The sequence below is a fragment of the Mycosarcoma maydis genome, chromosome 8 (genome assembly GCF_000328475.2).
Source record: "Mycosarcoma maydis chromosome 8, whole genome shotgun sequence".
NCBI lineage: Eukaryota > Fungi > Basidiomycota > Ustilaginomycetes > Ustilaginales > Mycosarcoma > Mycosarcoma maydis.
The window spans coordinates 463,218-478,321 of NC_026485.1; the positions used below are offsets into that span (position 1 = coordinate 463,218).

At 54.8% G+C, this 15,104-nt stretch overlaps 6 protein-coding genes across 6 annotated transcripts in view; 4 read left to right on the top strand and 2 right to left on the bottom strand.

Annotated features, from left to right (window-relative positions):
- The window catches only part of UMAG_15098 (uncharacterized protein), a gene marked incomplete at both ends in the record, with an annotated part of 574 nt that extends 298 nt beyond the window's left edge, over positions 1–276 (top strand). Inside the window, one exon of the mRNA XM_011391565.1 lies at positions 4–276. Coding sequence (XP_011389867.1) covers positions 4–276 — 273 coding nt within the window. The remainder of the gene's footprint in view (positions 1–3) is intronic.
- A 203-nt stretch (positions 277–479) lies between these two features.
- UMAG_10823 (uncharacterized protein) lies at positions 480–999 on the bottom strand (the record flags this gene model as incomplete). Its single annotated transcript, XM_011391508.1, has 2 exons — positions 480–767; positions 862–999. The coding sequence occupies 2 exons, from the start codon at positions 997–999 to the stop codon at positions 480–482; spliced, it is 426 nt and encodes a 141-aa protein (XP_011389810.1).
- Positions 1,000–1,335: 336 nt separating this feature from the next.
- Positions 1,336–4,236, top strand: UMAG_03271 (RNA-binding snoRNP assembly protein; the record flags this gene model as incomplete). Its single annotated transcript, XM_011391383.1, has 1 exon — positions 1,336–4,236. One exon carries the CDS (start codon positions 1,336–1,338, stop codon positions 4,234–4,236), a length of 2,901 nt encoding a protein of 966 aa, XP_011389685.1.
- Positions 4,237–4,319: 83 nt separating this feature from the next.
- UMAG_10824 (uncharacterized protein) lies at positions 4,320–7,328 on the bottom strand (the record flags this gene model as incomplete). The annotated part of the gene is made up of 1 exon (XM_011391509.1): positions 4,320–7,328. One exon carries the CDS (start codon positions 7,326–7,328, stop codon positions 4,320–4,322), a length of 3,009 nt encoding a protein of 1,002 aa, XP_011389811.1.
- A 1,088-nt stretch (positions 7,329–8,416) lies between these two features.
- On the top strand, positions 8,417–10,720 carry UMAG_03273 (uncharacterized protein; the record flags this gene model as incomplete). The annotated part of the gene is made up of 1 exon (XM_011391384.1): positions 8,417–10,720. One exon carries the CDS (start codon positions 8,417–8,419, stop codon positions 10,718–10,720), a length of 2,304 nt encoding a protein of 767 aa, XP_011389686.1.
- A 1,589-nt stretch (positions 10,721–12,309) lies between these two features.
- On the top strand, positions 12,310–14,919 carry UMAG_03274 (uncharacterized protein; the record flags this gene model as incomplete). The annotated part of the gene is made up of 1 exon (XM_011391385.1): positions 12,310–14,919. One exon carries the CDS (start codon positions 12,310–12,312, stop codon positions 14,917–14,919), a length of 2,610 nt encoding a protein of 869 aa, XP_011389687.1.
- Positions 14,920–15,104: the final 185 nt, after the last annotated feature.

Here is a 15,104-nt window from a genome sequence, read left to right on the forward strand (position 1 = left end):
ACAAAATCAGGTTGTAAGAAGCTCAGTTTTGAGGTTCAAAAGCAACCATTAGATGCGCCGACACGAAATCTTACCAAAACGGCTTTCACACATGCAGCGCCACGATGCGAGAGATGCAAGGGCCTGTTCTGCGCGGCTCACCGCTCGGCGGTTAGTCATGGTTGTTCGGCACCAGCGCCGATGACAGAGGGCCAGATGAAGATCAAAGCCATGCAAGAGAGAAAGAAGAAAGCAGCTGAGGTGCTCGCTAAGAACTTTCCGAATCGCAAGACATAGACGGTGGAGATGTGGATTATCGACTGAGAATGCTCCCATTCCTCATCACTTGTTTCAACTGCATAGACCAAAAGATACCCCTTCATAAATCTGCATCTCTTGTCAACAAACACTAGCACAGCTATCGAAGCATCACGAAGTGGCTCTGCCCAGGCCATGCATCAAGGTGTGGAGAATTGCGAAAGTTGAGCCAAAGATGTTGATCATGCTTTGGCTGCGAGGACCCGTTGAACATCACCACAGCTATTTGCAGTAATGCAAAAGGTGCCGCCCAGATCAAGCCCGGCGTCAACGCCGTCGAATGTTCCCCCTGCCCGCTGAGCGTGATGTTTCGCGTTTGAACTAGCGTCCTTGTAGGAGCAACGAATCTGTTGTGGGAACGGACAGGGACAGTGCGAAGGCTTGGCTACGCATGACAGAGTGCGAGGACATAGGTACTGTGTGCACTGCGCTGCATCTACTCTCGCTTCGAACCAGCTAGCGTCACCGGACTGTGTTGCTCCAGATGGGGTAAAGTGAATGGTTCGGTAAGTCATTGGGACCAACAGTGAGCTGTCTGAGCAGGACGTTCGAGTCGAGACTTACCGGGGGTGGTTCCTGCTCTCGATGTCCAAATACGGACCCGCCTCCATGGCCTCCAAAGAATTGCTGGAAGAATTGCGCCTGGACGCATGGCAGAAATAACAAAAGCTGTACCACCATTAGCACCAATAGCGTGTTCATGACAGGCAAGGATCTTGTCATGCTTCTTGTCAGTTGATCCTGTTGAGAGGACCACGTTCAGTGCCGATGATGTCGGTTTGATCGGAGCCACTACTGGGATCTGACTTTGGCAATAACTTAATCACGAATCACGAATGTCCAGCGTGGAAGTTGTGAGTGTGACAAGGGGTCCACCCGTCTTCCGAGATTCGGTTACCAAACCCTGGAATTTTTCCAACCAGCAAAAGGCGAACAAAATTTCGGCCATCCGTAAGCGAATACATCCTAACTTCACTTGCATGCTTCCTCTTTTCTCCTTGTCCTTCTTGTCCTTCTTCTCAGAATCGGTGGCGCATCATGTTGGGGAGACTGACGGGCACGCAGGATGAAGCCACGGTGAATGGGCCGAATCGAGAGGTCGCTGCTGAATGTGCCGGCCCCAGCACTAAGCAGCACGACAACTTCAACCCGACTCAAGATGCGACACCGCTCACAGTAATTCAGCCATCAGAGGAGCTACCTGTCACAAGTGACTCGAACAAGTCAACAGAAGAGGCAGACTTTTCGACTGAACCCTCTCTTGAGAAGCTTACAGCTACTGCATCTCTGTCGCATGCATCGTCGTCCGACCATCTCGAAGAAAAAGACGCCACAAACCAGCAGACATATCGGAATACCACGGTTGAGGACGATGATGCCGAGTTTGTCCCACCCGATGTGGAGCACATTGTCTCAACTGGAGCTGCACAGGAAGGTACTTTATCAATGCAGACGCTCCGCGATCTGGTAGCACAAGCAAGAGCGACCACAGGCCAGCCGCGAGAAACCCTGCCCCCAGGCTTCGACGATGATGAACCAGAGGCGAGCATTTCGACCTCAGCCCAATCACATGGCGAGAAACGCAAGGCAGAAGCCGAACCCGAGATCCTGAACCAATCCAGCTCCGGAATCGAGGAGGTCAAGGCAGCTGCGGAAAAAAGTCAACTTCCCGAGACCAGAAATCTTTTGCATAAGGCGATCTCTTCCATTTCTGGTCTCGTTTCGCGGCGTGCCAAAACGGAGAGCATTGCAACAGTTTCAACAACCACGACATCTGACAAACAAGGTGAAGAAGAAGACGTCGAGCTGCCAAAAGATGATAAAGAAGCCGATGAGAGCGACGATGACGGATCGAGCTCCGACTCGGGATCCTCGAGTAGTGTTTCATCTGATGATGAGGGCGACGAAACTGAAGACCGAAAGGTAGGCGCGGCACTTCTGGGTGAGGAGGATGATGATGAAGAGGGTGGCGAGTTTAGCACAGCGCCAGTCACCAAAAACGAGATCCTCGCTCCTGACGTTGAGCAACCGTCTATACAGGAACTGACGGCGGAGGAACAGCAGACGTTGCGAAAGCTAGGCAGGGTCCATTCCATTGTCGACAGCGTGGTGGTTGTGGAACAGGACGTACAAAAGTCCAGTCATGCCGATGCTGCACGGGCCAACAACGGTGCCATTCCCATCGATAGCACGGGTCGTCAAGGCGAACGTCAGGGCGAGTACAGCGTGTTGGACACAGGAAGCCTGCTCTGCTTCGAGGATGGAAAAGTGCTTGGTCTTGTATTCGAGACGTTCGGATCGATCCACAACCCAATGTATTCGATCCGGTTTGCTTCGGCCACGGCGATTGACCGTAATCTGATCAGCGCCGGCAAAGAGGTCTATTATCTTCCAAAGCAGAGCACCTATGTTCTTACACAGCTGCTTAGATCCATGAAGGGTAGCGATGCTAGCAATATGTGGGACGAGGAGGTGGCCGAGGACGAGATCGACTACTCTGACGATGAGCAGGAGGCCGAGGCTAAGCGCCGCGCCAAAGCGATACGTTCTGGCAAAGTCGATGACCAGGGCAATCCACTTGTCACCTCTTCTGCACGCGCTAACAAACGCCAGAAACAACAGCAGGGTTCAGGTCAAAGCTCTCAGCCACCTCCTCGACTCTCTGCCAACGGATCTTTCCATCAGCGTTCAGGCCAACACAGCTCACAGTCACGGTCGATCAACAGTGCGCCAACGTCTTTGCCCAGGCGCGCCGGCGGTGCAGCGAACCTACCTCTCCCACCCGCGCCCGCCGGACCTGCCTCGCTGGGACCCGCCTTCCCACACGGAATCGCGTCTCTGCCACCAAGACCTTCGGCGGGACTTCCTTCGAAGCCCACACTCACTAATGAGGCCTCGAAGGCTTTTGACTCGAACGATTTCGAATCGCCAGCTGGACCGAGATCCCGGACGGGCACTGCTGAGGGATCCGTGAGCGGGCTGACGCACAGTAGAATGAGCAGTGCACCAGCGAGCAGTCTGCCTGCTAAGCCCGTTCATGCTGTAGCAGCAGTAGCATCAGGTCCGGCTACTCCAAAGATAAGCACAGCAGCTACATCTCCTTATCGATCTCCTGCAAGTGTCGTAGGTGCGTCTTCACCGCCACATGCTTCTCGTGTAGCTTCAATGAGGATCGTGGCGCCTATGTCAACTGGAGCCTACCCTCATCAAGGCTCGGCTGGTCAATATGCTGGAGCTGCCGTAGCGCCTTCCAGCATGCCGGCGTCTCCAGCTGCTCCCAGTCGGCATGCTAATGAGCATGGCTCTGCATACAGTCCCGGAGTTGGGGCGCCATTATCAGTCCAAGGTGGTGGTCACTTCAATCCAGCGTACATGGCTCACTGGCAGCATCCGTACAGTCCTGCACCGACCGCTGCAACGCACGCGCATTACGTCGCCGCTAACACTGTTTGGAACAGGCCGCAATCATACCAACCCCCACCTCTGCACATGACCCCAGGTGTCGCGAGCCAGCAGCCATATGCGAGCTACGCCAGCTCTCATGCCGGCTACGGCGCTCCGTCTGGTGCTTCCGGAGCCTCTTGGAACGCTCAGAGTTATCCTGGGTCGCATTACCCAGGCTACACGGATCGAGAGTATTATGCTTCCGCTGCTAACGCCGCTGTCTCCGGCGCCGGCGCTGGTCATGCTAGTCAGCACCATTATGCTCCGGCCCAAGCGTTTGCTTATGGTAGTCACTCAAATGTAGGCGCCAACGCAGATCCTTACAACGGCTACACATACACACCACCAACTGCACACGCAGCATCAACAGGTAGCACTGTAGCGTCTTCAGCAGCACCTGACAGCTACGATCCGAGAAGTCCATTGATGTGCGGCAACAGCACTGATCCGAACCAACATGCTGCATCTGGCTCGACCCATGCTCAAGGGCCCTGAAGGGGCAGTGGTATCTCACAAACTCGTGGCAACGTCATTAGCTGGTAGATAGTATGCCGGAGCATTACGTTCTCTTGATCTTTTCATGAGCCATCCTCGTCATCAGTACTACTCGGTTCATCTTCATCTTCTTCATCATCATCATCATCATCGTCGTCGTCATCGTCATCTTGATCCCAGTCGTGAGAGCCAGCAGCGAACTCATCGTCTTCAGGAGCCGAGTCGTCCAGATACCGACCATCGTCGTGTCCGCTCTCGTCGTCGTCATCGTCGCTGTCGTCCAAGAATGAATCCAGGTCTTTGTACTTTTGTTGCGCCTGTGTCGATGTTGGATTTGCTTCGAGGTCAATTGGAGTCGCACTGCCGCGAGAGGTTGGAGTTGCGTTGCCTTTTGCGGGCGTCAAGACGATCGGGGAGGAAGCAGCGAGTGGCGAAGAGGCGAAGTCGGACGAGGAAAAGGATTTGAGGTTCGCCAGCGTGGTGTTTTGCAGTGTCGGGTGGGTGGGTGTTTGTGTGACCGCGGGAGGTTCGCGTGTGCTCGATGGGGTTGGGTCAGAAGTCCAAGGGGGAAGTGCAGCGTCTAGCCAGCCTTTGATGAGTTTTCCTCCCAGTACGAGCGAGAGCGATGCAATCTCGGGAGTGGAGGGCGAGTCGGTGTTCATCTCAGGATTGGACTTTGGCACATCGATGGTCGGGGGGGAAACTGCTTTACCGTCAAACAGGACATGTATGACTTGCTCCCTTCGCAGACGTACGCCTTTCAGATCTGTATCCCCTTCCTCGCTAACCCCTTCGCCGATCATATGTGCCGCCCTCTCTATCGCTGCCTGGATTGTATCCCCTTGCACCTTCTTGCTTGAAGGCACACCTTCAGTGCCTTCATCACCGCCGGTACCAACCGACCTCTTAGTTGTGGTCAGTGACGCAGTCAAGCCTTTTAAGAATCGTGCGCGATCTCGAACGTCGAAATCGGCATCGTAACGAGCCAACTTCAACATGTAGAAATGCAGCACCGTCACCGCAGATATCAACTGCTCCGATCTTCCCTCATGACCTTGGTCCAGAGCCGGCGTGGAAGTGAGCACAGTCGGCAAAAACGCAAAAGCTTTGCTCGACGTGGTGAGCATCTGCAATTTGACAGCCGATGTCTCGTTGGTGAAGTTGATAGCACATCGTCGAAGGACGTCTGGCACGATAAGTTCGGCAAGCGTCTTGCTCTCTTGGCCTGCACCGTTCGAGAGGACAGCCATGCTAGGATCAGAGATCGAGATGGTATGACGTGCATATTGACCGAGAAGCCAGAGGATGCTTGCTCTTGCTTCTGGATAAAGGATGGCCCCCTTGCCGAGGGTCGTTGACTTGGACTTTCGCTTCGATTTGTCATCAGCAGTGTTCTTGGATCCTGAACCAAAAAGCAAAGCCGCTAGACGATAAACGATGGCAGAAATCCTCTTCGACTCGGTCGCGCTTTCTCCGCTGATTGGTTCTTGATCCAGCTGTAATAGGTTCTTGATCACCAGCACCGCACGCGCGATGGTTGAGTCGTGAACTCGAGGCCCGGACTTGCGCTTACGGAGCAAGTCAAGTAGGATGGCGAGACACCTCGAGCTTGCCGTCAGGTCCGTCCTGAGAGCGAGCTCGCCAAGACCCGATACGGCATGAGCAGCGATGGCTGCGTCTGCAGATCGCATGTGGCTGGCAATTTCGGTCAAGATCAGATCAAGATTTGCAGGGTTGCAGATGACGACCATAGTGTCGAGCTTCAGGAGCGACAGGAAGATGGGCTCCTCGTGAGATGCGCCCAAGAAAAAGGATGTCGCAAAGGGAGCAAAAAGCGAATTGTCTCGGCGGGCTATCGTGAGAATGTTGAGCAAGACCAAATAACTGACATCGGGAGGCGACTTAAGTAACTTTACGAGTGGTCTGACGAGCATGACGTGGTCGGATGTAGGCGCCAGATAGAGGATCAAGCGTGCCACTGCAAGTACAACGGCGGGGTTTCGACTGTGCAGCAGGCCTCGCGATTTGCTGAGGAGCAGTTCCAGATCACGGTCAAGATTCGATGAGAGTTTGATTGAACCTGGATTTGAGAACGACTCCACCTTGCCAATACTGGTGCTGTTGGTGGGAGCGGAGGAGCTGGTTGCATCGCTGGAAAGGAATGCTTCGAGACTATCGACATCGCCTGCTTTGCTCGCACTTAGGTGGGCCTGACTGCTTGGTTCAAGTTCGGGCGTCCTAGCCTCTGATGCTGCCTGCGTGCTAGATGTCAAAGTTGTGGACGAAAAGTGTCCTACTTCTTTAACGCTGGGCTGGGTTAAATTCGTTCTTGCGTATCGCGAGAGAACCTGAAGCGCAACATTCTGACCCCACTCATCCATGTCGGAAAGTGCATGGCAGATCTTGCGGTAGCTCTGATGTAGCAATTGCCAATTTGTCGGGCATATGCGCTGGAATGCGGAGAGCGCAGCGCCCAAAACGAATGGAGAGCGATCCGACAACAGGATCGCCAGAACGTCCTGGAGACTGTCGAACTGGGATCGGTCGATCTGGTAGCATTTGGGAATCGCCAGAGCAGCAATTTTGCGTACGTAGAGGTTGGGGTCGCGAGAAGCTTTGGTGACTGCCATGATGACGATGGGCGCCACCATGGCTACCTTGATGCTGCTGAGTACACGAAGTGCCATGGCACGGATGAGTGGACTTGGGTCGGACAGGTCTCGTTGGAAGCTGTTGATGCTGAGGAGCGTCAGATCAGGATTGCTATTCGCATAGCGCAGGAGAACAATGTAAACGAGCTTGCGAACGTCGAGGTTGGATGAAGAGGTAAGTTTCAAGACAGCGGGTAGGAAGGATGAAGCATCGCGACCCTTGGAGACCATGGCTACGATGCGAGTGAGCGCAGCAATACGGTCTTCATCCCTACTCGAGTCGATTTGGGTTGCGATGGTAGAAAGCTTATCCTCTGAAGTGTCGAGATACTTGGCTGAGCCAACGCCTCCGACCAAGCCTTTGAGCGCGGCGATGGCATCCTCCGAGGTTTCCGAGAGGAAGGCAAGCGCTCGCGACGAGTTCGAGTAAGCTGCACTCATATTGAGCAGTGAGCTTGCTATGCTCGAGGCTGTAGCTTTGAGAGCTTGATGGTACGTTTTCAAGTGGCTGGAAGACAAGACGGAAAGGATGTGGCTGAAAGCAACGAGTGTTGTCTTCGTGCTTCTCGGTGGAGGTGTTCGCGGCTTGGCAGAAGCAAGGGTTCAAAGCTCGGAACCGAGAAGTCTGATTTGGACTCGCTCCTCACTCGTGACGTGATAAGCTAGCCATGTCTGTGATTCAAAGCAAATGCTCTTTCTTGCTGCGGGGTTTTTGAGCGATCAAGGGCCAGAGCGAGGCTGAACTTGTCTCGTCAAAAGTCACAGTATGACTGAACAGGCAATCGTGAATCACGATTGAGCACGAAGTCGTGAGTGGCTGGCTCCAGCTCGGAGAAAATGCGAGTCAAGAAGAACAGCAGCATTCACGATTCGTGATTCGTGGTTCACGATAAATTCACGATTGTGATTTTGTGGTTCGTGATTCTTAGCGAGCGCGAACAAGGAAGCTGCAAAGGGTGTCTGTCTAACTTAAGTTTAGTTAACTATTTCATGATTCGTGATTGGGTCTAGCTAGCGACGTTACGCGCCTCTGCACTTGTAGCGTCGCAATCGTGAATCACGAATCGTCGTAAATCACATGAATTGCCTGGTCAGATGTGATCTTGTGGAGGAACACGCGTTACGTGGTCGACGGACAAGCCTACAAATCATTCACGATTCACGATTGTGATTCTGCGATTAACACCTTCTCTCCCTTGACTTACGAACTGAACGCGATCGGATCGGCACGGGCAACTGCTTTCTACAAAACCTTCGCGTTGACAGCTCTCTGTCCCGGTATCAGTCAAAAGTGCCAGCAGGCGTTTTCCGTTCTTACTTCGAGCTGTACTTGGCAAACACGTTCCGTCGTGGGAGAAATCCTTACCACCAGCGATCGGGACCACCGAAATTGACCATCGTTCCAGATAGCCGAGCACAACCAGCCAGGATTGGGTCCATATATCAGCATCGGCACTTCCATCAGCATCGATTCGGTCGCTCCGAAGCTCTGTACAGCGTCGACACCAAAGTCAGATTGGGGGGTGTTGATGCCAGCTCCATCGATTCCGCCTCTGTTTGCGATGCGGGCATCGCAAGAACAGCGCGACTCGACTACGGTCCAGGTGCTCGGCATGGACGTATCATCATCTCCTTCTTATGCCCGTACCCATTGCAACGCCAGCGACGGTTCACTGACCTCGGGCACATCTACTCCACAGATGCAAGGAGACTATGCCGTGACGCGCAACTACATTCCTTCGCACAGCTCTACCGCCTCTCGTTTGAACAAGCAATCCTCCTTCAGCACGGGAACCTCAAACAGTCCCGCCAGCAGCGAGGCGCACGAAGAGCTCGCTTCCTTATCGTCACGTTCGGCGAGTCAGTATGACTCGTCCACGTTCCGACTCGCCGGCCCTTCCGAGACAACTTCGCGCAGATCACATCTCAACCACAGCAACCGCGTCTTGAGTCATAAAGACTCGTTCGGTGGGTCCTACGGCATGGGCTCGGGCGCAGAGCTCAGCTATGAACCAATCGATGAGGCGTCGGCTTCGCCTCGTCTGGCCCGTTCGCAAAAACCTGCAACTTCTTCTCACGACGATCAGCCACTCGAAAGCCATCTGCGCACAGCTTCTTTCCCTCATCTCCACGCTCTCCGATCCACGCAGCAGCTGGGTTCGAGTCAATCCACAGACGGCAGTGGAGGTTCTGACCTCACCGAGCCCGTTGAAGTCCTTGGACGTTCCTCAGCATTCGCCAATCTACCGACATCCGACTCACTTGCCCCGAGGCATTCCACTCTGACCACCTCCCGCTCCCGCTCCGCTTTGTCCGCTGCTGCCGATGCCGCCTCTAGTTGCGACAGAGAGGTGGCAGATACCACCTTTGCTGCCAAATTCGACCATTCCGTGTCGCTTGAACCTGCGGGTCGCTCAGATGCTTGCCTTGAAAAGTCACTGGGCCTGCCTACGTCCGCCATCGCGGAGAGCTCGCCCCGCTCTCCATCGATCTCTCTAGCCTCTAAATCCAGTGAACGCATCCGCGACGAAGTCACAACATCTGCAGCAAGCTTTGCCCCTCCCAGCCGCTCCACAGCGCCGTTGGATGACACAGAATCGCAGCCTACCACGCAGAGCAAGCATCATTCCTCTGTCGCTCCAATACAAGCATCCCAGAAGAAAGACTACCACGATACGGATGATCGCGATAAGACAACCACGTCTAGCAGCAAAAGACCAAGCTCAAGCCGTGCGCGAGAATCTGCTGCGCATTCTGGCTCGGCCCGTGCAGATGCCAACAGCTCGACAGCCCGTCCACTCAAATCGTCTCAGCGCACTCTACCGCAGCTTCCATCAGCAAGTGGCGTTCTTCCAGCGCCACCTCCAGCCATGTATTGGTCCAAGGCACCCGTCCACGGCAGCATACCTCGCCGAAGTTTCCGCGCACACACCGCCAACCTGTGCGACGAGGTGCTCTGGCTCTTTGGAGGGTGTGACAATCGCGGCTGCTTCCGCGATCTATGGTGCTTTGATACCGAGACCATGTGCTGGTCCAAGCCCAAAGTAACTGGTGACATTCCTCCTGCTCGCCGTGCGCACTCTGCAACCATGGTCAACAAGCGTCTCTATGTGTTTGCAGGTGGTGATGGCCCTCACTACTTTAACGATCTCTACATCTTTGACACTGTGTCGCTCAGGTGGACCAAGCCCGAAGTGGGCGGAACCGCTCCTAGTCCGAGACGTGCTCATACGTGCAACTACTACGAAGGTCAGCTCATTGTCTTTGGCGGAGGGAACGGGGTTGGTGCGCTCAATGATGTCCACACTCTCGACGTCAACGATCTCTCACGTCTCGAGTGGCGCAAGGTACAATGTAGTGGCAAAGTGCCCATCGGTCGAGGATACCATACTTCCAATCTGGTGGATGGGAAGCTCATCGTAATCGGTGGAAGCGATGGGCACATGTCGTTCAATGACATCCACATCCTCCGGCTCGACACGCGCACTTGGTATCAAGTCAAGACCGATGAGGTCCACAATCGCCTAGGACACACAGCTACACAAGTCGGCTCGTATCTCTTCATTTTTGGCGGCCACGATAGCAAGACCTATACCTCGGAGCTGCTCACACTCAATCTCGTCAATTTGCAATGGGAGCCGCGCAAGGTTTGTGGCAAGAGGCCGCAGGGTCGAGGCTACCATCAAGCTTGGCTAAGGGATTCAAGGCTCTTTGTACACGGTGGCTTCGACGGCAAAGACATCTTTGACGACTTGCACTTTCTCGACCTAGCTGCTTGTGCTTATCTGCCTCAGATTACCAGCTTTAGCGTCGAGCTTGACGATGAAGAATAGTGCAGAACAGTGATCACAGATGATCATCTCATTGCTGGGCCATTAATCCATTTTGCCTCACGCCGGAGACGAACGGCGAGAAGATCGCCCACCGTTTCGCGCCTTAGACCATCGTTTGAATTCTATACCCGTTGTCATTTGACGTCGACTACACTGTCACTTGTTGCTCATTTGTGATCTTCTCAGGTAGCTCGCTGTCCGAAACGTGGCTGTGTCCTACATTCGTGGTGACTCATGAAGCCCCCGTCTCACGTCTGTATGTCGAATGTCGGCGTCTTATTCAGCAGATTGTGGGCTTCTCATCCTGCTCTCAGAGCTTGGGCGCTGACTGTGGGTGTGACAAGATGAAAGCGGCTTTGATTTCTCTTGCGTCTGCTGTGCGCGCGCAACGAAATGTACAGTACGATTTTGGCAGTCACGAGTCGAAGAAACGTCTTGGCGCTTGATCACCCAGCGCAACAAAGCCACAGTGCTGTGCAGGAGCCGAAGCGGGACTAACTGCTCTTCAAGCAACGACCCAACCGGACAACATCGTGCATGGTATGTACTTGGAAAGTTGATCGAACTACAGAGCTGCTATCAGTCTTTCATTTAGTAGCGGCGTGGGGCTGCGACTCTAGCGAGACCGTTTTCATGTGTTGGTGGGTTAGCTAGCATCCACGGCGGCCTGTGAGCTCATCCTTTGAGCCTCGCCTTCCAATCACGGATGTGATCGCATCTAGACAATACAAAGTGGGGCTGCCGTCGTTATACGTCGATTGCATACACCTACTGTCTGGACAATTTTCATGGAAATATTCGTGAATTGTTCACAACAACCCAGTTCGAAGATACTGTATACTGTATGGAAGCAGACAGTATATCCATGGTACATGTCATGCATGCGACGCTGAAATGGATGTCGGTGGAAAAGCAGTGCTGCTCCCAAGGCTCAGGCCTGAACTAGGCTTTGATCACGGTTGTCACTTTCATTTCGAGTCCACCTGACCCACTCCGACGCACTTGCCAGCCGAAAGTAGCGGGAGAGACGGCGTGGAAACCAGCTGGCGTCGATTTTCTCCATTGATGTCATTCGTTTCATCTCCATACTGTCCCACACCACACCAAAAAGCCTTCTTTTCCACACTGCGAGTGTCGCTTCTGAGCAATGCGACCGGATAGGGGCACGGTTGAAACTATTCACCCAGGACGTCTCGATCTCATAACCTCGTTTCCCCAGCAACGCAAGCTTTTAGCATAGTCAGCCATGGTCTTACTTTCCAACACACAAATGAGATGGGGAGCACACCCGCCTTTGTCGGGGTTGCTGCAACCGTTACCTTGAAACTCGAGAGCGGCAGCAGACGGCAGGCTTCGCCATTCTGGCTCAAGCTGACTGACGACTATTCCTGTGCATCTAATCTCTTGCTGAGAGATGTGTGGCAGCATATAAGGAGTATCAAAGAACTAATTCTGCGTCCTCTTCCTCCCCTCAACTTCCCATACATTCTCTTCCTCCACAACTTCGACTCTTCTTCTCTATCCATTCCACGTTCTTGAAACCTTCTGGCAAGTGTTTTTCAAGTCGTCAATACACGTTTCTTTTCACTATGAAGTTCCAAGCCTCGTTCGTGACCCTTCTGGTCGTCGTCAGCGCCGCCATCTCGGTAGCTGACGCCAAGGCCCCCATGGCCAACAAGCGACCATCCAATCTCAACCGCCGTGATGAGGCTGCCGCTCTCCAGAAGCGTGGTAGTCTCGGTGGCTTCGCCAATCGCTTCTTCCGCCGTGATGGTGGCGCTTATGGCGACAACCAGGACGCGGATGCTGGAGGTGACACCGCGAACCCTGACAGTCAAAACGGCAACCAGAGTGGTGACCAGCCTCCTCCCCCTGACACTGACGATGGCAGCGTGCAACAGGGCTATGGCAATGACGAGCGACACCAAGGTCAGCCGCCTCCATCCCAACCCCAGCCTCAGCCTCAGCCCCAGCCCCAGCCCCAGCCCCAAACTCAACCTCAACCTCAGCCCCAGCCTCAACCTCAGGGTCAGGACTCGCAGCAGCAGCCAAAGACCGATCAGCAGAAGAAGGACGAGGAAAAGCAAAAGCAAGACGAGCAGAAGCGTCAACAGGAGGAAGCGCAGCGACAGCAGAAGGAGCAGGAGCGTCAAAAGAAGGACGAAGAGAAGGCCAAGCAGCAGTCTCAGGGCGGCAGCCAGAACGGTAACAACCAGCCTATTGGCTCTGGCAACGGTGGCCAGCCCGTTGCTCCTAACCAGAACCAGGAGACCACTATCCCTGACAACAGCCAGGGTCAAGGCTCGGGTCCGGACAACTGCCCCAAGTTCCCTAAGAAGGGTGGTGGCGAAACTGATCATGCCCCATGCTTCTCCAAGGACGCCAACCGCAAGGACATCTGCTCTGCTATGAAGCAGTTCGGTATTGATACCAAGGCCGTTGGGTGCTCCGACGACGAGTGCAGCGAGGACGCCAAGGACTTTTCGAACCACGCTTGCAACAAGAAGAAGCAGTGCGACTTCAACTGGGACAACAGCTGTGACTTCTACCTTCACATGGGCTTCACTAACGTCGCTAAGTTTGGCTGCGGTGCCCCTAATGGCGGTGACGACGGTGACTCGTCTCTTCCCAGCGACGATAGCTCTGCTGGCCAGCAGCCTAGAGATAACAACCCTGGCCAGCAGCCCGGAAACAACAACCCTGGTCAGCAGCCCGGAAACAACAACCCTGGTCAGCAGCCCGGAGACAACAACCCTGGTCAGCAAGCCGGCAAGGACGCCAACGAAGACGAGGAGTGCGACGATGAGGGTGACGACAAGGGTGACAACGGTGCTGCTGGCGGTGACAAGAACCCCAACGGTGACAACGGTGCTGCTGGCGGTGACAAGAACCCCAACGGTGACAACTCTTCTGAAGGTGACGAGCCGGTACCTTACGGTGACGAGACTGGTGACGCCGACAACGGTGCTGCTGGCGGTGACAAGAACCCCAGCGGTGACAAGAACCCCAACGGTGACAAGAACCCCAGCGGTGACAAGAACCCCAACGGTGACAACGGTGCTGCTGGTGGTGACAAGAACCCCAACGGTGACAACGGTGCTGCCGGAGGTGACAAGAACCCCAACGGTGACAACGGTGCTGCTGGCGGTGACAAGAACCCCAACGGTGACAACTCTTCTGAAGGTGACGAGCCGGTACCTTACGGCGACGAGACTGGTGACGCCGACAACGGTGCTGCTGGCGGTGACAAGAACCCCAACGGTGACAACTCTTCTGAAGGTGACGAGCCGGTACCTTACGGCGACGAGACTGGTGACGCCGACAACGGTGCTGCTGGCGGTGACAAGAACCCCAGTGGTGACAAGAACCCCAACGGTGACAAGAACCCCAACGGTGACAACGGTGCTGCCGGAGGTGACAAGAACCCCAACGGTGACAACGGTGCTGCCGGAGGTGACAAGAACCCCAACGGTGACAACTCTTCTGAAGGTGACGAGCCGGTACCTTACGGCGACGAGACTGGTGACGCCGACAACGGTGCTGCTGGCGGTGACAAGAACCCCAGCGGTGACAAGAACCCCAACGGTGACAAGAACCCCAGCGGTGACAAGAACCCCAACGGTGACAACGGTGCTGCTGGTGGTGACAAGAACCCCAGCGGTGACAAGAACCCCAACGGTGACAACGGTGCTGCCGGAGGTGACAAGAACCCCAACGGTGACAACGGTGCTGCCGGAGGTGACAAGAACCCCAACGGTGACAACGGTGCTGCCGGAGGTGACAAGAACCCCAACGGTGACAACGGTGCTGCTGGCGGTGACAAGAACCCCAACGGTGACAACTCTTCTGAAGGTGACGAGCCGGTACCTTACGGCGACGAGACTGGTGACGCCGACAACGGTGCTGCTGGTGGTGACAAGAACCCCAGCGGTGACAACGGTGCTGCCGGAGGTGACAAGAACCCCAACGGTGACAACGGTGCTGCCGGAGGTGACAAGAACCCCAACGGCGACAACTCTTCTGAAGGCGACGAGCCGGTACCTTACGGCGACGAGACTGGCGACGCCGACAACGGTGCTGCTGGTGACAAGGGCGCTAACAAGCCCGACGATTGCAAGAAGAACAAGGATGCGTCTGCCGGTGGTGACACCCAGGACTCGAAGGATGCTCAGGGCGACTCCAAGGCCCCGCAGCCTTAGGACGGTGACGCGTCGCAAAAGCCTCCTCAGGATGACGGCAGCAAAGGCAGTGATGAGCAGCAGTCTTACGGCGCACAGTGATCGTGCTTCTTGTTTGAGCCGTCGTTTCGCGTAGATATCTTTCTCGGTCTTTTCTCTCATTGTTTTCTTCCCCCTCGTCCCCATTGACTCTCAGCTCCTGCGTT